Raw genomic sequence first — 26,875 nt, 5'->3', positions numbered from 1 at the left:
GAGTTGGACATAGAGACACCTCATAGCTCTGAATCATCCTCACAGATCACTATAATTTACAGATGACGTGTGACAGATGAAGCCACATGGAAGTGCTAGAGCAGGGATCGGCAACCTTTGGCATGTGGCCCGCCAGGATAAGCCCCCTGACGGGCCGGGCCAGTTTGTTTACCTACCGCGTCCGCAGGTTCGGCCAATCGCGGCTCCCACTGGCCGCAGTTCACCGTTCCAGGCCAATGGGGGCTGCGGGAAGTGGCGCGAGCCGAGGGACATGCTGGCTGCTGCTTCCCGTAGCCCACATTGGCCTGGAATGGCAAACTGCGGCCAGTGGGAGCCGCGATCGGCCGAATCTGCGGATGCGGCAGGTAAACAAACCAGCCTGGCTCGCCAGGGGGCTTACCCTGGCGGGCCGCGGGCCAAAGGTTGCCGATCCCTGTGCTAGAGTGCTAACGCCAATAAACAGACTGAGTCAGATAAAATAGAGAGAACTTTTATATTCTACACCTATAGATATTTTATATATCTATATATTTATATGTTTTATATTCTAGGCCTATAGATTCTATAACTTTATATTCTACACCTAGAACTATTCAGTGCTGGACAGTTCCATGCTTGCCTTAAAACAGTCAGACACTACAGGATGCTATTTCGTAAGTAAGATACCTCTGGGATCTTAGTAGTTAGGAAAGTAATGATTTGTGGTACACATCTTCCTGGTGCATGAAGCATGCACTGTGTTGAAAACTGAAACAACAGGATCGATATCAGGTGTAAAACAAGAGCTGGATCTTCTGTAACTTTCAACTGTTCAATCAGAGCCTGTCTATGCTGAAACAGAATTTGCCTAAGAAAACAAAAAGTGCATAGAGAAAACATTTTTTTTCTGTTTTGTTCCTTATCTGGTTGGAATTTATAATATGTATTTAGATTTGATGGATATTAACTTTTTTCCTCCCAACAGACTGATTCTTAGTATTAATGGGTGGCATTTTCAGAAGTGCTCGCCATAGGCCAAGCTCAAAGCTGTTGAAAAATGCCATCCTGAACTTTTAAAATTACATCTCTGTAAAAAATGATATAAAGCAGCCATCTCCACTATCAGAAAAATTAGCTTCAAACTTGGTACGCTCTCTGCGAATTAAATATCTGATGTTTGGAAAGATGCCTAAACTTTGTCTAAAAAGAAGACCCCTGAATTTATCTCCCCCTCCACCCTTTATTTAGCTACATGTTCCACTGCTACCAAGTTAATTATCTAAAATGTGTGCAGATATAATGCTATACAATTTAAAAGTTACCTTTCCTTCTTTTTGTCCCCTTTTTTCACCATGATATCACAAGCATCTGCTGAAGAATCAAGGCACAAAAGAAAGTCTTCTAAACTCTATAAAAAAAAATTAGACCCAGGTATATAGACACTTAATTTGTGCTAGTGGCTAAAAACCCTAGTTTATAGCACATCGTTTTTCCCTGTTCAAAATTATGGCATTCAGATCATAGAGATGTAAAATAATCAACAATGTAAGACAGGGGAAAGGATTCTGTTTAAAATAAAATGTTACTAAACCTTTAAAAAAGTTTATATATTTAAATAGTAAACGGAACAAAATTAAGTAACTGAATGCAATCCATTTCTAATGCTAATACATTGTGGAAAAAAGTATACAATAGGATATCTTCTACAAGGTTTTGCAATATTATCTACTTTTCTTAAGAAAAGATTAGGCAGTAACTGGTTCTTTCCAGTTTTGTTTTACAGCTGCTATAGTCCACAATTTAATGATTATGATGGCTAAATGCCTATAGAGGTAAGGGCTCAAGAATTTTAGGGGGAGAATACATGAAACATTAAGTGTTCTAAATAAAGGTTAAGAAACTGCATTTTTATGTCTACTGCCAACATGATAAATTGAGATTACCCGCTAGCCCCTTAAAAATGTTTATGGGATGAAGATTTACTTATTCTTATTGATTTACAAGAATTCAGATTGAGGATATTTGTATGCAGCCTTCCCAGCAACAGTAATCACCTATCAGAATCTTTAACTAGCATTACATTAGTAGAATGGATAATCGGAACTCTGGAAGTTTTTGGAGAAATTTACCTTGCCATTCAGAGAAGTATGTAGCTTAGTTAAAGGACCTCTGGTCTCTTCAGGTAATTTACCTAAAATCTTTTTCCTGACCTATTGGAAAAAAAACGTAATATTGTTTTACAAATAAATTTCAGGTTTATCTTCATGTCAATACTTTATAACTGAGACGCTGTTACAAAGAGTTAGGAAAGAGTATTAATATTGCAATTATTAAAATGAAATTGCCTTAAAGAGGAATAAAAGTGGTATCTACATACCTCACTTGTAATGGCAGTACGATCTTCTGCTGCCATCATTACATCGGCAGCAAGGAAGTTGAAAATAAGATTTGTGATGTCTGTACAAATGGTCTTCAGCATGTGTTTGGCAAGATTAGTTTGTGTTTCATCTGTAAGATATAATTTCTGTAAGTAAAAGCAGAGTAAGAAAGTAACTTATTATGTTGTCTAATCCACCCACATGACAGTTCAGATTTCCCTATAGCAGTGGCTCCCATGCAGTGGGCTAAGGACTACCGATGGTCCACAGAAAGGTAGCTGGACATGTGGTGCAAGCTCTCCTTGTTTCCAGCTGCTTCTATAGGAGTCCAATGTTCCTCACGACAAGCATGAGCCTGGAGGCCTGAAAAATGCAACTGGAATGGAGGAGTCAGAGCAGCTGATACTACTAGGGGATGCAGCTACAGAAGGAGGAGAAGAAACTGGTGCCTGAGGACAGCTCCTGAACCACAAATGAGACTGGAGCTGCCAGCCACCGCACCAGAGAACTATCCCAAAGAGCAGGAGAAAAGGGACTAAAGCAGCAGGGTTCCAGGGACAAGGCAAAGAGGCAGCACCTTCAGAGAACTAAACAGAAAAAACAGGAAGGAGGTGCAGAGATACACATGCAGGATGAAGAGGAACAGATACTAGGGGTAAATGTAATGAAAGACAAAAAGAGACAGTATGATTAATATATGTTACAAAGGCAGACAACTTACTGCTTTAGAGACAGTTAGAAATATTTCATGTTTCCTCTAATGCTACTTTTTACATGTAAGCAAGAACTGTAGTTGCCACAGTGATGCTATGCAAGTGTGAATGGCAAGGGAGACCCTCTAAATTAAGATGTTGCCCATAATGTGAAGAAATTTGAAAAGTGTTGACTACAGTATATTGCCTAGTGATTTGTTCATCCATGTTTTAAGTGATTCAAGTGATGAGGGTTCTGCTACTTCATTTGGGAGACTATTCCATAATCAAACAAATGTCACAATCAGGATACTTTTCCTCATATTCAGCATAATTTCCCAGTTCTTAGTTTCATCCTCAACTTCCCATAGATACAGATTACATCCTTACAGTACCACCGTAATTCCGCTCCCTCCTTGGCATTTATATCATTTAAATACAACTAGATTTAGCTAAAACAGACTCTACTCAATGACAGCATAGTTCTTCATCCTTAATAATTTGTCACTTTTCTTAATATATTCAAACGTCATCACCTTTCTAGTACTGAGGTGTTCATATTTTTTTTTTTAAGGAAATATTTGTTGTACCTGTAAAATGCTTTGTTCCCTTTTCAAATAATCTGATATTATTGTACAAATTTGAAACCTCTTCCTGCAAATCCTTGATGGTCCGCCTCCTGCTAGCTCCAGACGAAGAAGAGGTTGAAGACACGAATACTGAACGTACCACTTCCTGGTAGCTCTTTGTTAGGGACCTCAGAACAGGAAAAAAAGGAAGATCTTACAACTATTTAAAAAAGTAGGGTTTATCCAAATACATTCATTATTAATGAGAAAGTTGTTATACTCCTGTTCCACATGTAGATTCCAGAATGCGATAAAAGTGTATCTAAAAGTAATAACACGTAAGTGATGATAGATTATTAAAATGTACACATATTATGTATTTCTCATACTTATAGCAACACAATTTGTTATGATATAGTTAAGTCCTTGTCAATGTTTTCAATTTCACAGGCCTATAAAATTTGTCCTAAATCCAAACAAGAGGGGAAAAAAGGGTATAAGATGTCCAGTGACGATGCTATTTATAAACTGTTCCAAATGGTCACTGAACTGATTTCAGATAAGACCGTTAAGATGCACTTAAAATAGTATGGGGTTTTTCCTCACGTCATTCTCACAGTATAGAAGCAGCATTTCCTAGAATGTCGTATCAGCACAGATTTCTGATATACCAGGAGGTTTGCAATATTAGACAGCCACACCAATTAGCAAGCACTACAATTCTGCTCTCACTCTCTCTCAAAAGTACTATTCTTCTAGTCAAAGCAAGCAGGAGGAGATTCATTTAGAATGAATCATTAAACACCTAATTTTACAAAGATGAATTAGTGCACTTACCGTATTAAATGTTCGGCAAGTTCTGTAATAAGCTCTTCAGGGCAGTCCTGTATATGGCTCCTTAAAACATCTTGAATCTCTTCCTGTGACATGAAAGGAATCTCCAGATGCTTATTCCTACCTGTAATGATCATGAGCATTTTAATGGCAGAACATTGAGATGTTTTTAGTTACAGATACCCTGTGGAACAGGATATTGCAATGTCAGGTAGCTCTAACCCCTAACATGAAATGGATTAGCAGTGAATGCTAAGCCGTATGACTTTTGCTACCGATGCAGTTACAACTGACTGATTTTTCTGTTCGGATGACTTGAAAACTACTACTGTATATTTAATAAATTATCCACAAAAGATAAAAATGTCAGTTCTAGATTTTTCTCATATTTGTTACTTGGAGCAGAGAATTTTTGTTTTAGCACTCAAAAGCAAGACATAAAATGACAGAGCACCCTTTAGGCCAGGTTCTCACCTAAATTTCAAAACACAATGAATGAGTACAAGAAGCATTACGGAGGGAATGGGGGTTTATAGCAATACAATCACATGGATACTCCGCTTATACTTACACATATTTTGGAGGTTTTGTATTTTTTCTTTTTAATTTAGCATTACCTTAATTGTGGACACTGCAGAAGAAATGAGTTTTCAGGGGGATTAAAAGGAGTGCAAGAGAGTGACTTGGAGAAGCAGAGTAGGAAAGGGATTTCATGTGTAAGGTGCAACATAAAGAGAGATGCAGACCTGCTTGAAGAAGAAACAAATGAAGCATCAAGAATGGCAACATTGAGAGTGATGGGGTAGAGGTGATGAAGAAATAAAAGACAAGGTTGGATGAACAGGTGAGGTGGAGCTACTTTTTAAGGACATGGAAGTGAGGAAATGGTTAGATTTGAATTTATATTGGGGTTTTCTGTTAGTCAAGCTGGTTGAGCATCGGAAAAAAAGCTCAGTAAATAAAAGTTTGCCAAACAGCACTCACCAAATGCTATTAAACTCAACACATTTATTACAACATATTAATATACGCAATGATTGATTTTAAACGAAACTATGGAGGCTTATACTTAAAAAACCCACCTTGATAGTATTTCACCCAGTAAATGAGCAGTCTGAAGAATTACTGTACTATGGTAGGGGTGGAAAAAACTTACTGGCCCTCCAAGCCACATATGACAATCTTCAGAAGTTCGAGAGTCGGAGCACACCTGCCCAGAGCTGGTGCGGCCTGAAGCCCCAAGACCCTCCCTCCTGCTGGACAGAAGTTCCTACCTCACCACCCCACTGCAAGGCAGAGGTCCTGAGCATTCCCCGCCACCCCCACCCCAGTCTGGTAGGTGGAGAATGGGGGAGAAAGGGCGGAGGAGGCTTGCGAACCGCACTTTAATGGTAAAAGAGCCACTTGTGGTTCACGAGCCACAGTTTGGCCACCTCTGCACTATGGCCTGGTTTACATTTAAAAAATGATCTAGCTATGTCACTCAGGACTATGAAAATTTCACACCCTGAGTGCCGTATTTAGGTCGATCTAACCCCCTGTGTAGACGCAGCTAAGTTGATGGAAAAATTCTTCCATTAATTGTCTCTTGGAGAGGTGGATTAACTATATTGATAGAAAAACCCCTTTTGCTGATGAAGAGGTGTCTACACTATGGGGCTATAGCGGCACAGATACAGAAGCATTCTAGCAGCTATAATATAAAACATACTTATGTGAACTATCCAAATCTATTGAAATTGCTTTTAGTTACTGTTAGGGATTCAAGAGACTTATACAAGAGAAATTAGCAGGATTAACCATAAAACTTCTGAGAGATTGTTTTCATTCATATTTCAATTATAACAGTCACCTTTAAAAAGTTAGAATTTACCAACATTTATAGCCCAGCAAGTTTCCCCCTTTATTTAGAAAAGAACAAAAGTGTTGTAATTGTGCTCATTTTTCAGTTGCAACCACTATAGGTCACTGAATCAAAGTTAAAACTTTTGGCTGGAGGTTTTCCTTTTTAAGGGAAAAAGGATCAGTTATTTCTAGTCATCACTAGGATTTCCTAATTTAAGCTAGTTAAACCTTGGAATTAGGCAAGAATTGCTGGGTTTATCATACATTATTCAGCAGATATTTAAAGAGTAAGTATGATCTGCATCTTGAAATCAAGGTTGTTTATTTTCTATATTTTCTGAATTTAGTAAAAATTCTGCTCTAATTCCCTTTATTTTGATTTCTTTAAGAGTTGCTTACAATGTTCACTATGAATGCTTATTGAAATACCACAATTTATATTGAGATAAATTGTATAAATGAAAATGTAACCTGATCAACACACTAGTATCTTTTGATATTTTATCTGGGCAGATAGCTATAATGGGGAGAAACACAGAAAGACTTATAAAAGCAGAAGATAAAGCATGCCAGTGTAAGTGGATACTGCCTAAAACAAAATTACGAACTTGTGCTACTTGCTTGTGATTCCTCATCACTCTCAGCATCCTTTCTTCCTTTCTTCTTAGTTTTCTTAATCCTGATCTCTCTGGCATTTCCACCACCTCCTCCTCTCACACTTCCACTGCCCTCTGGTGACAAATTATGTGTTTAGTACATAGAGAAGCATTGTCCCTTAATATGATGTTTTTCCAGAGTTATGGTAACAAATGAGGCCAAACTATCTGTTAAAGATACTAGTGAAATAATCTTATCAACCTATCATGAATGGAACCTACATTACATATTGCAGATTATTTAAATATCAAACTGTCACTAAAGAACATGAAAACAAACATACTGATTCACAACTTTTATTAATTGTCACTTCATTAGAAAATTCATTTTATTTTAGTAAACATGTGACTACTCCGCATATCAAATGATATATAACATGTAAACAACATTAGTAAAATAACCGTTCCCGATAGACAACAAAACCAGATACCATTGCTCAAAACACAAGAAAGGTAACCTGATGGCTGAAAATAAGATTTTTATTAATGCAGGTCAGTGCTGCTGAACCATTAAACTACTGAACAAAATTTTTGCAGTTGTATTTAACATGTCATTAACATGAATACTCTACATTACGAGGACAGAATCCTGCACTATAAGCATTTACCCAATTGCTGATAGCACCTCAATTTTCAGTATGTTCCTTTTCCACTGTGTAAGTTCCTCTGCCCTTGTTTCTGCTTCTTTCATTTGCAAAATTTTACTCTGTAATATTTGGATTCCATATAAGAAATAACTTTGAAGTCTTAGGCCTCAAATTTTAATGTAAAAATAATTACATTCTCAAGTGGCTAAACAATGGATTAATTCTACTATTGCTTAACAAAAAACATACAAAGGCAATATTCAAATGCTTGTACCGTACAACTTGCTGGCTATTTATTTAATATGAATTCCCAAGCCCTGCTGCTCAGTCATGTCCTGGGACCATAGTAGCGATACTTGTGATACTTAAACTGTAGGTTAGGAACAGCTGTATATTTGGGTAAGCCCTGGCACCTTGTAACTTCCTAGGAAAAAAAACAGGCTTTTCGTAGGTTTATTTGAACTGTGACTCAATTAAGTTGAGCAGGAAACGGTTGTTTAATTAACAGTACAATAAGCAGAAATGATAAAAAGCTTTTTTAAAAGAAGCTCTTTAATGATTTGCATCCTCTCTTTCACACTGTGCATCAGCACACAAAACAAGCTGCTTATATTGTTGACATGTGCAACCAAGATCTGATCTGTGGAGAGCACAAACAAGACAGCATGCAGGCTGTAATTTACAGATGACAGGGTGAATGGGTCGTAAATCCAATGAAAGCCTGGTTAGAGGAACTATAACACTGCACGTTTTTCAGCCTTTTTTTTTTAAATGGACCTGTAAAAAAACTACCATTATTATTTTATTTGTTATTTTATTTGTTATTATTTTATTTGTTATTTTATTGTCTGTTTTCAGTTTCGATGCAAAGACACACCATGGATATATTTTAGACTTTCATACATATTAAACTGTCCACCATTAAGAGCATCGAAACAGGTGATAAGTGGTATCTGTCATTATTTCCAGTACATGTAACAACACTATCTGGAATCTTAAACCATGGTGATGTGGGTCATCGTCATGCATGCTACATAATGGCCAAAAAGAAAACACCACATCACTGAAGCCAATTTGCCAGGGTGCAAGATATATTATGTATATTTACACACACACACAGTTTATGCTTATGAAGAGTAAAACACCAGCAAGGCTGGAAGTCATTCTATTTATGACAGTTTCTATTAAAGTTCAGGCTCCTCTCTAACTATACCCTAGAAAGATCTGCTGTCTATTGTGGTGAGAATAAGTTTGGTTTCCATGCCAACTCAGTCCTGATCTCTTTAGAGTAGAAACTAATGTTCTATTTAAAGATACGGTTATACTGTGTATCCAATTAAGCTAAATATATCAGTATTTTGATTCTGTTGCTTGTAATAGGACACAAAACTGCGGGACTGAAACAAATTTCTAAATTACCTTATTAAAGTCTTTAGGACTTATTGCATTATGTTTACCCTGATTAAAGATTACTGAAAACTGTGAAGATTCAGAAGGATTTTATATATATTTACATTCTGGAGCAAATTGAGATCTATTGTAAGAAATTTTATTACTAAATAGAACTATGCATGCTTAGACCCAGTATGAATTTGGCCCAGAACGTATTAAAAACCAACAACCTTGTGAACCTTCAAATAATTATGATCTAGCAGTATAATAGACTCTGACTTTAAAACTCACTCCAGCTTCATCTGAAAGGGTCTGGATTTGATGAGTTTTGGAGTACACTGCAAAGCCCATCAATTTCCCCTGCCATTTGGAAAGTAGGAAGCAGGAGGATGGTGAGTCGGGGTGGGGATTTTTCATTGCTTACTTTTTGACTAACTATCGTCAGTTAGAGGGTTAGGTGAAACCGGTGGAGTTGTAAATGGGAGTACTTTTATAAATAAGTATAGCCAAGGGAAGACAGGTGCTCTTTTATATAAATAAAAATAATTCTGAGTACCTTACCTGTTGCTTTCTTCCTTCTTTCATCCTTTCTGTCTTTTTTGTTAGCAGATGAATTTTCTAAAATAGAAGCTTGTTTCAGATCCTCTTCGGTGAGTAAATTAACAGGGTTATTTTTCATTTCCTGGAATGAAGAGAATTCATTTAATTTCAAAATATAAATGCAGAATGTGACTAAAAGCACCATTCATGCAGTCTAGATATTTTAAAACATATGGTCTTAATCACAGAATGTGTTCTACATGCAGCACAGGAAAAAAGACACTTATTTTCCTCCTCCAAACCCAACCACCTGTCCTGCAAGCTTAATGTGACAAAGGTAATCAATGAACAACAGAACTGTAAAACAAATAGAGTAAAAAATTCCATTTATTTTACAGTAATGTATTCAGTCAAGAAACGTAAAGACAGTGTGCGTCTCAAATATTTTCATAAATCCTGACGCCTAAACAGTGTTTAAGTATGTCACCTACAACGATTGAAATAGATTGGGTAGAATTACAGCACTGAATTTTGTAACCTAATTCTATTACCAACATCATCTTCCAAAACATAACTCTCCAAAGAATCTGGGGTTCACGGGGGGAGGGGTCTCAGTCACCAGAGGTTTGTGTGTGCATTTTACTGAATCTAAGGTAACAGTGCACGTGAATATCCTGAACTCTTTATATCTGCCTAATAGGTGAGGCTGGTTCCTCATCACAACTTTACACCATGGAAAAAACACATGACATTTCTCTGCCTCCCTAATCCCTGGTTTCTCTTTTTGTAGTTACAAGATCAATGGGAAAACTGGCCTTCTAAACCCTCTCGGTTTAGCTATCCTGCTTTCCACTGCGTTAAGATGGGGGATCTGATACTGCTTGGCACCAGCTGCTCTAAGATTTGCTATAAGAGACACTGGTGAAAGCAGATGGCAGTCCAAGGCACTGAGAGCGGGTGGAGGGAACAAGCAGCCATCCAGCCCAGCAGCTGGGAAGGAGGGCCCCCAGAAGTAAGAGATTAATGAGGGAGGGGAGTATATGCTGGTCCAACAGAGGAGCTGGGAAACTGTTTGGGACTCTTTTACTCAAACTGATTTAAGAATATGGGGATGGTCCTGGACAAATCAAGATGGCTGGAAGGGTTTCAATTTACTCTTGCTTTTCTCTGTGTGGTTAAAATTGCTTATGGAAAAATAAGACCTTACACAAGCAAAACTGAGAACAAACATACTTTTTAAAAATTGGTCAATAAATAGCATGGGAAAATACAAGAAGTTTTTCATCAAGTGAAATTTTCTATTAAACAAACCAGAGTGTTGAAGTAACACGGCAAAAAGTCACTTAAAATTAGGGCTGTCGATTCATTGCAGTTAACTCACATGATTATCTCAAAAAAATCAATCGCGCTTGAAAAAATTAATCACGATTAATCGCACTGTTAAATAATAGAATATTAATTGAAATTTATTAAATATTTTGGATGTTTTTCGACATTTTAAAATATATGGATTTCAATTACAACACAGAATACCAAGTGTACAGTGCTCACTTATTTTTGATTTTACAGTGCAAATATTTGTAATGATAAAAGAAATAGTATTTTTCCATTCACCTCACACAAGTACTGTACAATTTCTTTATCGTGAAAGTGCAACTTACAAATATAGTATTTTTTGTTACATAATTGCATTAAAAAACAAAACAATGTAAAACTTTAGATCCTACAAGTCCACTCGGTCCTACTTCTTGTGCAGCCAATCGCTGAGAGAAACAAGTTTGTTTACATTTACAGGAGATAACGATGACCACTTCTTAATTACGTCACCTGAAAGTGAGAAAAGGCATTTACATGGCACTTTTGTAGCTGGCGTTGCAAGATATTTATGTGCCAGATGTACTACAGATTCATATAGCTCTTCATGCTTCGGCCATGGTTCCACGTGTCCATGCTGATGACTCTTGTTAAAATATAATGCATTAATTACATTTATGATGGAACTCCTTGATGGAGACTTGTAAGTCTCCTGCTCTGTTTCACCTGCATTTTGCCATATATTTCATGTTATAGTAGTCTCAGCTGATGACCCAGCATATGTTCGTTTTAAGAACACTTTCGCTTGAAATTTGACAAAATGCAAAGAAGATACCAATGTGAAATTTCTAAAGATAACTACAGCACTTGACCCAAGGTTGAAGAATCTGGTGGCATCTGACTCAGGTGATGAAAATGAGCATGCATCAGTCTGCACTGCTTTGGATCATTATTGAGCAGAACCTGTCATCAGCATGGACGCATGTCCCCTGGAATGGTGGTTGAAGCATTACGGGACATATGAATCTTTAGCGCATCTGGCATGTAAATATCTTGTGACGCTGGTTACAACAGTGCCCTGCAAATGCCTGTTCTTACCTTCAGGTGACATTGTAAACAAGAGGGCAGCATTATCTTCTGCAAATATAAACAAACTTGTTTGTCTAAGAGATTGGTTGAACAAGAAGTAGGCATGATTAGACTTGTAGGCTAAAATTTTACATTGTTTTATTTTTAAAAGCAGGTTTTTTTTGTACAAAATTCTACATTTGTAAGTTCAAATTCATGATAAAGAGACTGAGCTACAATACTTGTATTAGGTGAATTGAAAAATATTCTTGTCTTTTACAGTACAAATATTTGTAATAAAAATATAAAGTGAGAACTGCACACTTTGTGTTGTAAGTGAAATCAATATATTTGAAAATGTAGAAAACATCCAAAAATATTTAAATAAATGGTATTCTATTATTGTTTAATTGCGCAATTAATCGTGAGATTAATTTTTGTAATTGCTTGTCAGCCCTACTTAAAATCATCTCTTTATTATTGTATAAGATACTTAGAAATTTCCCAGATAAATCATTCACTAAATCAGCCTTGGTCAACACCTTTTGATTTCCCTGATCTTAAAATATCAGATAATACCTAGATTCCTAGTTCTGCTAGTGTAAGTGTGCATAAAAGTATTTCTCAAATTTGTTGTAATAAAAACAAATCAATTACTGACCCTGAAACACTGTGAAAATATAGTTTTCAGATTTTTCTTGTATTTCCTCAACTTATTAATAAGGACACACTTGAATTTCTAAACAAAGGAAGTGGTCATTTTCCTTTATTTATAAACCATATAAATTTCAACAAAAACTAAAATAGGGCCTGATCCCACATACCAGTTTTATGCCAGTGATTTCAATGAAGTTCTCATTTACTCTGGATGTGGGTGATATCAGAATAAGGCTGAGGCTGTAAAACATGCTGAGATGTACAGTGCAGCTGTGCAACTTTGATGTCTATGGACTGATCTGATAGACGCTTTAAATCAGGTTGAGTAACAGATCTTTCAACTTATCCTTACAAAAAGTTCAATAATGAATGATAAATATAAAATTATCTAGTGCTTTAGGAACATGTGGTCAAGATCAGAAAACTGGCTATGTAAAAATGGCACCTTCAGTTGCCGAGATTTCCTTCAGCATGTATTCTTAATCATATCAACTTAATTTACCACTTAGGACTTCAGGGAGAGCTGCACAAATGCATCCAACAATAGAACTTGGTCCTAAAATAAATTTTCCTCATGTCATTACTTCAGATCTCAAAATTAGCCAGATGCTTTACTGACAACATCAACAGAACTTAATTAAATTCTCTATACTGGTGATATGTTAGGTAGAAAGAACACACTCTCAGATCTGAAGCTTGAGAGAGAGAGAGCATTGGAGAAAACATTTTTACTTTACACAAGATTTGCTTTGAAGACAATAACACACACACATGGAATCGGATGATGCCATTTTTACACGAATAAGTTTTCGGACCTAAATCACAAGAAATATAAAGGATAAAAAACTGCAGACTAGGAAATTCATATACACACATCCAGATATACAGGACTGTCATAAATATAAAGGGAAGGGTAAACCCCTTTAAAATCCCTCCTGGACAGAGGAAAAATCCTCTCACCTGTAAAGGGTTAAGAAGCTAAGGTAACCTCCCTGGCACCTGACCAAAATGACCAATGAGGAGACAAGATAATTTCAAAAGCTGGGAGGAGGGAGAAAAACAAAGGGTCTGTGTCTGTCTGTATGATGCTTTTGCCGGGGACAGAACAGGAATGGAGTCTTAGAACTTTTAGTAAGTAATCTAGCTAGGTACGTGTTAGATTAAGATTTCTTTAAATGGCTGAGAAAAGAACTGTGCTGAATAGAATGACTATTCCTGTCTGTGTGTCTTTTTTGTAACTTAAGGTTTTGCCTAGAGGGATTCTCTATGTTTTGAATCTAGTTACCCTGTAGGGCATCTACCATCCTGATTTTACAGAGGGGATTCCTTTACTTCTATTAAAAGTCTTCTTGTAAGAAAACTGAATGCTTTTTCATTGTTCTAAGATCCAAGGGTTTGGGTCTCTGGTCACCTATGCAAATTGGTGAGGATTTTTACCAAACCTTCCCCAGGAAGTGGGGTGCAAGGGTTGGGAGGATTTGGGGGGAAAAGATGTGTCTAAACTACGTTTCCCAGTAAACCCAGATAAAGTTTGGAGGTGGCAGTGGAAATCCAAGGGCAAAGGGTAAAATTAAATTTGTACCTTGGGGAAGTTTTAACTTAAGCTGGTAAAAGTAAGCTTAGGAGGTTTTCATGCAGGTCCCCACGTCTGTATCCTAGAGTTCAGAGTGGGGAAGGAACCTTGACAAGGACAATATACCTTTTCAGCTTTGTGGTGCATCAGCTCCGTGAACAGATCAGTACAACTGTTTATAAATTTCTCGCTGACTACAATAGTGTCACTGAAGATTATAGTTGACAAATGTTTGTTGAAAGATCTCATCACTTGCTGAAGCAAAATTCCAGAATCTTCTATGGATAATGAACTGGGCAGAAGAGTCTAAGATTAAAAAACAAAATCATTTATATCTACTGCACATAATATTACATTTTGAAGAACAGAAAAGGCCACTTTTACATGTATTAGGAGGAATTACAAATATATGGTAACAGTTTAAAATATACTGTGCTACATCTGAGCTAGATGTGTCCTTCTATTTTAAATGGATCTTTAATCATGAAAGATCCCAAAGTGGTTTAGGAACACTAATTAATTTCACCCAGCAATGATATACAGCTGCCTCTGTAATGGAAGACGGCAACTAAAAAGTGCATCCCAATAGACTAGGACAGAAAATAAGGCAGCATATTATTGCTAAAATAAGAATTTAGCTAGAACACAATGTCTAACATCCCCTTATTTTGGTGAAAAGTATAACAAACAGTCTGTTTTAAAAATCTCATCTGACAAATGGCACCTCCAGAAGTAAAGTGTTCCCTAATACAATACTGGAGCAATGGCTCTGTACTGATTAAGAAAAATGAGTTTGCCTTAGAAGTCTACCAACAAAGCCTGACTGAGCTTCAGGCAAGTTTAAGATGGTGAAGCAGCAGTTGTGTGTTTCCCTGGTTATTAGATCTAAGTGACTTGAAAATTCTGCTTTAAAGTAACGTTATTGGATAACATCGGACAAAAAACGGAAGAAATACATTCCACTGGGGGGTGGAGGGGGGGAAGCATACCGCTATATCCACCCACGTTCCAGAGCTGATGGCTTCATCGACCGAAGCCTCTACCTGATCCACAATTTCCTGACCAACACAGGCTGCTTTCAGAAATAGGAGTTTTGTGGACTTGTATCTTTTCTTTATGTAGTTCACAGGGTCTGGGATGCCAAGTCTGGACAACGCATCAAATTCTGTAAAACCGTAAAAAGTTTGTTAAGTTTTACCCATTCATTGGGCCTTCAAGAAATCAACATTTCCAAGAACAAATACACACACAGAGAAGATACTAAACTCTTGAAGAGACAACAGTGCCTCATGAAAAAAACATTGTACTTAGAAACTATTCCACTGATTGGATGCCCATGAACCCCAGTAATACAATTTCAAACCTTACTTTGTACATGTAAGGAGAGTATCTGAGAAATGTAACCTAAACATAAGTAGCATATAGGCTAAGTCTACTCAGCCAGGGTGAAAAATACCCATGCTGCCACAACTCATTCAATTTAAAGGTATAAAAGCTGGTCAGTTTTCATTCTGCAGCTTCTTTTTCTTTTTCGTATATCTGCTGCGGCAGAGGCATTGGGGTAATCTTTCTGCAGACCTAGATGCACTGGTTTACACTTGATCCACATTTGTGTCATCAGAACAACAGAAGTGTCATCAACTATCCTCCTGATAAATAAAGATACATTTACAGGGTATCTGTTGGCGTTTAAAACATTCAAAGCGTTCGCTCATAATTAAAGTAATGTGCAGGACTTTAGCTCAACTACGCTTTCTATGTGGGAAAGTACAAACACAGTGAGGGAGGAATAGCTCAGTGGTTTGAGCATTGGCCTGCTAAACCCACGGTTGTGAGTTCAATCCTTAAGGGGGCCATTTAGGGATCTGGGGCAAAAAATTGAGGATTGGTCCTGCTTTGAGCAGGGGGTTAGACAAGATGATCTCTTGAGGTCCCTTCCAACCCTGATATTCTGTGATGAAGAACAGCTTGCAAATCTAGGCACTGCAATTATGCAGATATATACTGTATGCATGTATTTTGGAAGACAGTAACAAGCCTTTACCAAAGAAATACCAACTACAGTAGTAGCACTTCAATTATTCTTATAAGTCTCAGACACTGGATTCACTTGGCTCTTTTAGTTACCTAGATCAATTTCCAAAAAGACCTTTTATTCATAAAGAATAAAGATCAGTTACCTAGGTAACCATTTTGCTTGAAAAAGGAGTCCACCCAGTTGCTCTGTGTTCTGGCATAGATGTCTGGAACAAACACAGCCTTATCCTGCCTCCCACCAACCACTGTGCCTTTTAGACGTCCAGTGTTAACTAGTTCTTCTAACACAGCTGAAAGAATAAAATAAATGAAGCAACAGTTTCAGTAAAATACATACATCAAAAATTTTGGAATTATTTCCCTCCTATTTTCATTCTCTCTTCTTGTATTTCCGCCCCGCCTCTTTTTACTACCAGTTGCTAACTGAAAGAAACCAATCACAAAACTACTGGTACTTGTTTTAGTGAAGCAATTCTAAGCTCCCACAATTTTTAATTCTGATAATTTCCTGCCAAATATACAGTTCCAAGGGAGAAAGCTGCTGTGACAGTATAAGACTACTTTTTTATTGAAAACATACCTAGAAAGTTGGTCACAATGCTGCTCTTCCCTAGTAGCAAATGAAATACATTATGATTTTATTAACTTCCCATTGGATGGGTGTAAACTTTTCAGAACCAAGGCTGAAAATGTTGTGATCTTAACATTTTAAAATCATGGCAAGAATGGATGCCTATAACAAGTCAGATGCGAAAGCCTGTCCCCCTGTTGGTGACTATACCTGATCTTCAAAAGTTCCAATTAACCCCTTGACACCAAGAATCAGCAGCCCACTGATAGGAATACACACTGCTGGCAAAGGACACATTGGCAACCACTGGTACTAAATTATTATGGCCAATTTAACACAAAACATATTATTTTCAATTTATTCAATTGAAGGTTCAGGTCCCATAATCCTTCTGCATTCTGTTACTGCTCCCTTTACAAGCCATAGCTTATATAAAACTCTATAAATGAAGGAGGCATCAAGCTCTGCTACTTTTTATGGTCCTATTGCTGGGATTCTCAAACTTTATTGCACCGCGACCTCTCTCTGACAACAAAAATTACTACATGACCCCGGGGGGGGGAGGGAACAAAGCCTGAGACTGCCCAAGCCCCACTGCCCCAGGCCGAGGTGGGGGGCCAAAGCAGAAGCTCAAGGGCTTCAGCCCCAGGTGGGGGAAACTGTTACCTGAGCCCTGCCACCCAGGGTTGAAGTCCTTGGGATTTGGCTTCAGCCCCAAGTGGTAAAGTTTGGGCTTTGGCCCCCAGCAAGTCTAATGCCAGCCCTGACGACCCCATTAAAACAAGGTTGCAACTGACGTTGGGGGTCCTGACCCACAGCGTGAGAACCACTGTTCTAATGGAATTTTTTATCCTAGGTTTTTGTTTTACAGAATGTGTTGAGTTCTTCATTAAAGAAAAGACAGATTAGCCATGGGTTTATCCCTGGAGTAAAACACGAAGTGGGAACACATATCACAGCTCTTCCTTCATTAACTGGCTAACAAGAATGGGAACAGAAAGCAAGGGGAACACAACCAGAAAGAAACAGAGAGACCCTTCCCTATGGCAAAAACCCACTAAATCTAAGTCATGACTAGAGAATTTGTGACAGGAGCTCTACAATACAGAAATGGACAGGCGAGCAAACAGGTGATAAATTACTTTTCCCCTTCCATCCAAAAAAAGGATAAACAAGTGATGTGTATCATCCTCAGGACTGAAACAGAAAAGAGGGCTGGGGGACACAATATAGAAACTGCCATCTGAGAAAGTCGTCATCATGCAACTACTCATGGTATGCCCATCTCAACAGTATAAGCTACGGGTGTGTGGCCATGCGAACTGAATCTCTCAGGATGGGACAATAAAATATTAGGGGCAGTGATAAACACTGCCAAAGTGGGAACTATAGCATCTTGAAATTTAGGGCTTGTGAACCTGGCAAAATTGACTGGAATAGCTATTGCAGAATAACCTAGTTTGCAACAGCTATGTGGGAGTAACTCCCTATGTGGACACCGTTATTCTGAAATACGAGTGCCCACATGGGATATTATTCTGAAGTAGCTTGCACTTTAAATTCACACCCTATTATATTCCAGAATAACTTCCCTATTTACACAAGACCATATACACAACCAGCTAGGACTGCGACGAATAAAGCTAAGCAACTGGTAGCAACAGTGGAAAATTTTCGTAGGAAAAAAACAAAAATAGTTTTGGCCAGTCTAGGCTGTTTTCCATACTGGTGTAGGGACAAACCATTTTCAGCAACGGTTCAATTACCTAGCCTAGACAGCGCTTAACAGGCAACTTCGGAAGATTATAAAAAAAGTAAGTACTTATAACAACATGAAAAACAGAAGTTTACACTATCTACTTTTGAAAACAAACTCTACATACCCATACTACCTAACATACAGAAACAATACAGCATATTGAATGTGCACTGCATTGATTTTATTACTCATTTTACATTCTCAATCTTACTTCCATTCAAAGTTCATGGAAAAAAGATTTATAAGATTTTGACACAAAAATTAAAAAATAGCCAAACTAGAAGTATTATTATTGGTAGAGCACCAACAGTGTGCCAGGTGCTTTACAGACAGGCGTGGAAGTGAAGCTCTCAAAATAGATGTAAAAATTACTGGTTAAAAATGATATTTCTAAAATTACAAGATTCCTACAGGACAAGCACTGTGCCTTTACAGGAGATTTTACAGCACAAAAGAGCCTTCATCCTATTTGGACCCTTTGGATGCTAGAACAACAAAAACAATGAAATATTTACAAAAGAGTTTTAAATAAAAGTGAAAATAATTTAGGTCCCATAAGATCTTATCCAAAGACCACTGATGTTAATGAGAGTTTTTCCATGGACTGCAATGGTCTTTCGATTAGGGCTACAGTGCTCAGAAGTGAGGGAACATGATGCTTTCTATTAAGTTTTGTAAATTTATTACTTCCTTAACTGAAACTATTTTACATTTCTAAATATAAGCATTCTTATTATAAACAGCCTGATGTCATCTTAAGGTGAACAATGGCATGGCAATATTATAGGATCAAAGATGGTTATTTTCATTATTTAATACTTTAATGTCTGCTGGACTAATTGTTAAATGGGGAATTATACAACTTATTCACCAGACTTAGAAACATGAAGGAAATTTCTAAAGGATTTTTAATGAAAGAAGCCAGGAAATTTAAAAACATCAAGCTTTTAAAGTTTATATTGCTACAGGTACCACATATAAATAAAAGTAATTAAACTATACATAAACTGATTAAAATAGATATAATTAAGTATAATTATAATATATGGTCATATTTAGGGCTGTCAAGCTATTAAAAAAATTAATCGCGATTATTCGCAAGGGTAAACATTAGTAATACCATTTATTTAAAATTTTTTGAGGTTTTCTACATTTTAAATATATTGATTTCAATTACAACATGGAATACAAAGTGTACAGTGCTCACTTTATATTTATTTTTTTACAAGTATTTGCACTGTAATAAAACAAAAGAAATAATATTTTTCAATTCACTTAATACAAGTACTGTAGTGCAATCTCGATCATGAAAGCAGAACTTATGAATATAGAATTATGCACAAAAACAGCATTAAAACACAAAAAGTAAAATTTTAGAGCTTGCAAGTCCACTCAGTCCTACTTCCTATTCAGCCAATCGCTCAGACAAACAAGTTTGTTTACATTTGCAGGCGGTAATGCTGCCTGGTTCTTGTTTACAAGGTCATCTGAAAGTGAGAACAGGCTCTCTCATAGCACTGTTGTAGCCCGCATCACAAGAAATTTACATGCCAGATGCGCTAAAGATTCATACGTCCCTTCATGCTTCAGCCTACCATTCCACAGGACATGTGTCCATGCTGACGACAGGTTCTGCTCAATAACCACCCAAAGCAGTGAGGATCAACACATGTGAATTTTCATCATTTGAGTCAGATGCCACCAGCAGAAGGTTGATTTTCTTTTTAGGTGGTTTGGATTCTGTAGTTTCCTTGTGTTGCTCTTTTAAGACTTCTGAAAGCATGCTCCCTATCTCGTCCCTCTCAGATTTTGGAAGGCACTTCAGATTCTTAAACCTTGGGTTGTGTGCTGTAGCTGTCTTTAGAAATCTCACATTGGTACCTTCTTTGCGTTTTGTCAAATCTGCAGTGGAAGTGTTCTTAAAATGAACAACATGTGTTGGGTCATCATCTGAGATTGCTATAACATGAAATATATGGCAGAATGCGGATACAACAGAACAGGGGACATACAATTATCCCTCAAGGAGTTCAGCTCCAAATATAATTAATGCATTTTTTTTAACGAGCGTCATCAGCATGGAAGCATGTCCTCTGGAATGGTGGCCGAAGCATGAAGGGGCATACAAATGTTTAGCATATCTGGCAGGTAAATACCTTGCAATGCCAGCTACAAAAGTGCCAGGCAAATGCCTGTTCTCACTTTCTGGTGAAACTGTAAATAAGAAGAGGGCGGCATTACTTCCTGTAAATGTAAACAAACTTGTTTGTCTTAGCGATTGGCTGAACAAGAGGTAGGACTGAGTGGACTTGTAGGCTCTAAAGTTTTACATTGTTTTATTTTTGAGTGCAGTTATGCAAAAAACGTACATTTGTAAGTTGCACTTTCATGATAAAGAGATTGCACTGCAGCACTTGTATGAGGTAAACAAAAAATAGTATTTTTCAGTTCATCATTTTACAGTGAAAATATTTGTAATCAAAATATACACTTCGATTTCAATTACTACAGAAAATACAAGATATATATGAAAATATAGAAAAACATCCAAAATATTTAATAAATTTCAATTGGTATTCTATTGTTTAACAGTGCAATTAAAACTGCGATTAATTTTTTTGAGTTAATCATGTGAATTAACTGCGATTAATTGACAGCCCTAATCACTGATACAGCCTGTATTTATACTAAATTTGGAAAATATTTTCAAGTACTCAAACATTTGTGAAACTGAAATTATATTCAGAAAATGGACAAAATTAAAGAAAAAGCTTTTATTTTTAAAGTTTACAAGAGATTATCAAAATGAATAAAACGCTCTTTGAAATTCATGAAAATGAGCCAAGAAACAGAGTATAGGAAGGAACATTGGAACAACATGAAGAACAAACGCTGCTCACTGAACAAAGAGAGAAGCAGCAACAAACTCGGTTAGCCCCAGTGTTGATCTGCAGGTGGCTGTCAGAAGCAAAAATCAAACTTTAGTGGCTAAAAAGTCTTGCTAAGTATTATATGAGGAATTATTGAAATCAATTTTACATACATAATGAAATTGCATTGGACACAAATATTATTGCAACATAACGTTTAACAGATTTTCCTGCTTAACTCTGCATAGATGGACAATGCATTCCTGGACAGCATATATACATTGACTATGTTAAAACAGAGATTGTGGGATTTAATTTGAATTTAAGATTTTTAATTTTTATTAATCTGCCTCCTTCAAACCACTTTGGGTCAGTTGGTGGGCTAAAAAGCCACATAGATTTAAAGTGAATAATAGCTGAGGGGCTTCTTTAAGCAACTGAACTAAAGGTCTCTTCCAGTACAGAATTTGAAAGATCACTTACACCTTTTTCCAATTATAATTTTTTCCCTCACTATGATAATCTAAACAGGATTTACCTGCCACAGTTCAGGGAAACTGCACCTGTATTCCCACACTATGCTCCACCAAGGGCACCTACTCTCAGGCTCACAGCTCCCCAGCCATCATCTCTTACGTGCAGAGACACACATCTCACTCCCTCCTGATGGAGGTGTTTCCAGGCTTCACAGTTCCTTGTCTATAATGTGAATTCCCCAGCAAGTCAGACTGCTTAAGCAGGCCTGCTTTGCTTTTCTTCCCAGAATCAACGAACAGTGTAATTGCTCACAGTTTTTAAACATTTATTCTTAAAGTTAATGCGTTAGAGAAAACATACGAAAACAATAAAAGAACCTACACACACACACCAAGAAGTTTACCAGAGATCACCCCAACTCTAACAAGGACTCTGGTACCAGTCAGTCCTTCATCCCCCATCAAGGGCGCTTTCTGTGGTTACAAGTTTATAATCGCCTTGGCTCAGAACCAGCACCCCCTTGAATCTAAGTGTCCTTCCTCTATACAGTTTGGGATTCTGATCTTGTCTTCATGTTAAAAGCTAATTAATCAGCAAAGGTCCCCTCCTCAGGGCAAAGCTTCCAAAGGCTGAGCTCTTGCATAACTGAAAGGAGTATAATTGCATACACCTGCCCCTAGAAATTTCCTGGGAAACCCACAACTTTTAAAATTCATTCTTTTCTGGTACATTGTTTCAAATAGTCCTCTGAAGAACATAACACTTCCAAGGGCTTACATTAGTCATGTCTCCCCCCATAGAAGTTACATACATCCCACTATAATACATAAACATTTTTATTTTTAATACAATGAACTCCTAAATACTTCAATGTAATTCAAAAAGGTTTGTTCAGGATATTGCAGGACACTGCCACATCTCTCACATTACCTACTTTTGAACTTTGCCCTTTGCCACCAATAAACTACCTGGATTACCTAGGATAATTAGATAGTTCCAAAATGAATAGGTGGAGCCTAATTAGTTTCTCTTTTTGCTTGCCTAGAGGAGAGAGTGTATCCTACAGTCTGACTGTAACAGAAGATACAATCCTCTGTTGGAGAACTCTCAAAAAGGACACAACTGAAGAAACAAATTAAACTAAACACTGTTTATTGTTTTTCTTAATTTCTTTATAGACTAATTATATAACCGAGTTCTCTTGCTTGTATAACTTATGACATCTTTATTATTCATGGGGGAATTCTGTACCACCACGCAATGCAGAATTTGTGCAAAATTAATGTTATGTGCAGAATTTCACTTTCCCTTGCAGAACTGGTGCTGCAGAGCTGCTGGCCAGCACTAGGGGCCACGAGACCCAGCAAAGCCCTGCTCTGCAGCTCACAAATACAGGACACTGCTGGGGAGGGAGGAGGGACAGGGAGAAAGAGTTCCAGGCACCTGCAGTTTCCAGCACATTGTGAAGGAAGAAGGCAGTGTGTAGGAAACTCCATACAAGCCCAGGACCCAGCATCAGGCTGTTTCTCTTTCTAGATCCCTGGGTTCTGGGGTCAAAGGGATACAGCTAGGGGGACACCCCACCGCAGGGCACTGGGGGATAGGAGATGCGGGTGAATGGGCTAGGGGCACACCCCACAGCTGTAGCGTTGGGGGCTGCCCCACGGTAGGGCTCTGGATTGGGAGGTGCCCTGCGGCTGGGCTCTGGGGGGTAGGAGGTGTGGTGTCTGGGCTAGGGAGGCATCCTGCAGCTGGGGTCTGATGGGGAGGGGGTGTGGGTGTCTGAGACCAAAGGGGCAGAGTTTTCCCCCCAAGATGTGCCTAGCTGACACATGTGACACACCCAGACTGAGGCACCCAACAAAAGTCTAACAGAAGCAGGAACTGGATTGTCATAGGAGTTTCTTTAACTCTCTGCTCCTCAGGGAAACTTTTTGTTGTCTGTGTTGTTAGACATACTTGCTGACAAGTATTTTGAAATAAATTACTAAATTAATTGAAAATGGTGTAATTATATTGTGTTATTCTGACAAATAAAATATGCATAATTTTAAAATATTGCACACAGAATTTTTAGGCACAGAATTGCCCCAGAAGTACCTTATGTATGATAAGAATCCTCATGAGGCAACACTGTCAAATTTCTGAATTATATCACAAGAAATAATGATTAATTCAGCCTCTTTCTTTCTCAGTCTAGACCAGGGGTTCTCAAACTGGGGGTTGGGACCCCTCGGGGGTTGCGAGGTTATTACATGGGGAGTCACAAGCTGTCAGCCTCCACCCCAAACCATGCTTTGCATCCAGCATTTATAATGGTGTTAAATATATTTTAAAAAGTTTTTAATTTATAAGGAGGGGTCACACTCAGAGGCTTGCTATTTGAAAGGGGTCACCAGTACAAAAGTATGAGAACCACTGGTCTAGACAGAAGCCTTAGCAATTTTGGGATAAAATTACTTGGGCTTGGTACCCTAATTCCTGCATTAAGATACCACTTTGATCTCCACACAGGTATGAAGACAAAGTCCCTGCTCCAAATCTGCAAAGGGAACTACACAGGTCAAGCTCTGGGCCCACAGGTTCTCATTGCAGAACTGGGGCCTAAAAAGACAGCATTCAAAGGAAAAGGAAATGGAAGGCAATGAACAAGTAGAATAACTAAATGAAGTTAAGCTCATGGCTTTCTAATGCTATTTATAAATACCCTCTCCCCCCCCCCCCATTTTTCAGTACATTTAGTGTGTATCACTAGAGTTAGAGCTGCTCATTTTCGGTTGTGGCTGGGCTACAGTAAAGGGAAGGGTAAACACCTTTGAAATCCCTCCTGGCCAGGGGAAAGCTCCTCTCACCTGTAAAGGGTTAAGAAGCTAAAGGTAACCTCGCTGGCACCTGACCAAAATGACCAATGAGGAGACAAGATACTTTCAAAAGCTGGGAGGAGGGAGAGAAACAAAGGGTCTGTGTGTCTGTCTATATGCTGGTTTTCTGCCGGGGATAGACCAGGAATGGAGTCTTAGAACTTTTAGTAAGTAATCTAGCTAGGCATGTGTTAGATTATGATTTCTTTAAATGGCTGAGAAAAGAATTGTGCTGAATAGAATAACTATTTCTGTCTGTGTATCTTTTTTGTAACTTAAGGTTTTGCCTAGAGGGGTTCTCTATGTTTTTGAATCTAATTACCCTGTAAGATATCTACCATCCTGATTTTACAGGGGGGATTTCTTTATTTCGATTTACTTCTATTTTTATTAAAAGTCTTCTTGTAAGAAAACTGAATGCTTTTTCATTGTTCTCAGATCCAAGGGTTTGGGTCTGTGGTCACCTATGCAAATTGGTGAGGCTTTTTATCCAACATTTCCCAGGAAAGGGGGGGTGCAAGTGTTGGGAGGATTGTTCATTGTTCTTAAGATCCAAGGGTCTGGGTCTGTAGTCACCTAGGCAAACTGGTGAGGCTTTTTACCAAACCTTGTCCAGGAAGTGGGGTGCAAGGTTTTGGGAAGTATTTTGGGGGGAAAGACACGTCCAAACAGCTCTTCCCCAGTAACCAGTATTAGTTTGGTGGTGGTAGCGGCCAATCCAAGGACAAAGGGTGGAATATTTTGTACCTTGGGGAAGTTTTGACCTAAGCTGGTAAAGATAAGCTTAGGAGGTTTTTCATGCAGGTCCCCACATCTGTACCCTAGAGTTCAGAGTGGGGGGAGGAACCTTGACAGGCTTGTTTAGTTTTAAGGAAAGAGAGTGGAAGAATCCTGGGGTCAGGGTCAGCGAGAGGATTGCAGGCATAAGGGAATTAGATTCAGATGCCAGTGGGAGAGCCTAAAGGAGCAGTTAACCATGTAGAATGAAAGAAGAAAGGGAAGACAGGAACATTAATAGAACAAAGTCATGTGAGGCCCTGAAGGCAAAGAAAAGGAGATTAACTTTTATATAAGAGATGAGAAGCCCGCAAATGAACATAGGAGGACGTGGTCAGTCCACAGACAAGACACATGATCTTTGAGGTAGCATTTTGTATAGAATAGAGGAGACATGAGAGCTGGATAGTCAAAGAGTTGCAATAGTTGAGGTGAGAGCAAATCAAGGACTACAAAAGGAAATCTTCATGGATTGTAATTTTGTAAGGCTTTTTTAAATAAAAGAAAAAATAAACCAATAAGCGTGCGATTTATCTCCCAGATTACTAAGACCTCTAGTTATGAGCATAACAAAAACTCTGCCTCAGCAATATCAAAATAAAGTCAATAAGTAAAAATCCTATGCAGTTAAAGTCATTCAGCTATGTGAAATCAGTGTCCTTTTGCATGCTCCATTGATAAAAATACCAGAGCACATAATGAAACAGAAGACAAAAATGAACATTGCACTTCTTGCATCATTCCACTCCTTTAGAGGTATTCCATCAATGATCTTTCATTGCTGCAGATATAGACATTTTTCTGAGCTGTAGACAGCACAAGAAGTCTACTACTTGTTAAACTAGAAAGGAGACTTATTGCTATTTATTTCAAAAACAATACTAAAAGGTTTAATTGAAATGATTAATTCCAACAATAAAGAATCTAAATACATGAAACAAAATCTGAAACAAACTCACAGTAAAGCAGTTGTTCCTGGAATCCATACCGAGTGATCAAGTTAGTTACAGGAGTAGGCCTATAAAGAATAAAAAGGATAAACATGGAAACAGACCTGGAGACTCCCAAATTGAAGTAGAATCTACAAACAAGTACCTCTGGACTTTTCCCCCCAAGAAAGGAATATTCTGAAAAACCGATCAAGTGTATTAGCCAGACTGTTTAATAAATTCATATTGGTTTAAAACTGTATTAGTACTACTGTAAATATCATACACACACACAAACTTCTGCTAACTAAGTTCATGCTCAAGATAGAGCATTAAGATAGCTATTGAACGGATACCCAAATTTCTGAAAAATGAAGTGTGGTTGGTGGATATTAATCTGTAATTATGTCAGTGAGGGGACACTTTCCAGAAAATTAAGAATTCACAGTGAATTCATGACCAGCAGTGTTAGCCAGTTTTTCAAAATATTTTCCCATTGTAATTTAGCTA

General features: G+C 37.8%; 1 protein-coding gene across 2 annotated transcripts in view; it reads right to left on the bottom strand.

The window, feature by feature from the left end:
• Positions 1-26,875, bottom strand: part of UFL1 (UFM1 specific ligase 1) — a 45,161-nt gene that overhangs the window by 3,086 nt on the left and 15,200 nt on the right. Inside the window, exons 7-18 of one of the 2 annotated variants that reach the window (XM_084622590.1) lie at positions 26,396-26,454; positions 16,265-16,411; positions 15,074-15,249; positions 14,211-14,390; positions 9,494-9,614; positions 6,906-7,028; positions 4,456-4,576; positions 3,640-3,806; positions 2,357-2,487; positions 2,109-2,189; positions 1,302-1,387; positions 667-847 (exon numbers count right to left, since the gene is read on the bottom strand). In XM_084622590.1, the coding sequence (XP_084478716.1) occupies positions 667-847; positions 1,302-1,387; positions 2,109-2,189; positions 2,357-2,487; positions 3,640-3,806; positions 4,456-4,576; positions 6,906-7,028; positions 9,494-9,614; positions 14,211-14,390; positions 15,074-15,249; positions 16,265-16,411; positions 26,396-26,454 (1,573 nt within the window). The remainder of the gene's footprint in view (positions 1-666; positions 848-1,301; positions 1,388-2,108; positions 2,190-2,356; positions 2,488-3,639; positions 3,807-4,455; positions 4,577-6,905; positions 7,029-9,493; positions 9,615-14,210; positions 14,391-15,073; positions 15,250-16,264; positions 16,412-26,395; positions 26,455-26,875) is intronic. The other variant, XM_084622591.1, reaches the window with a different exon arrangement.

The sequence above is a fragment of the Lepidochelys olivacea genome, assembly GCF_965140295.1.
Source record: "Lepidochelys olivacea isolate rLepOli2 genome assembly, chromosome: 3".
NCBI classification, from domain to species: Eukaryota; Metazoa; Chordata; order Testudines; family Cheloniidae; genus Lepidochelys; species Lepidochelys olivacea.
The sequence above is the reverse complement of the archived record's forward strand: the minus strand, read 5'-3'. Positions and strand labels throughout refer to the sequence as shown.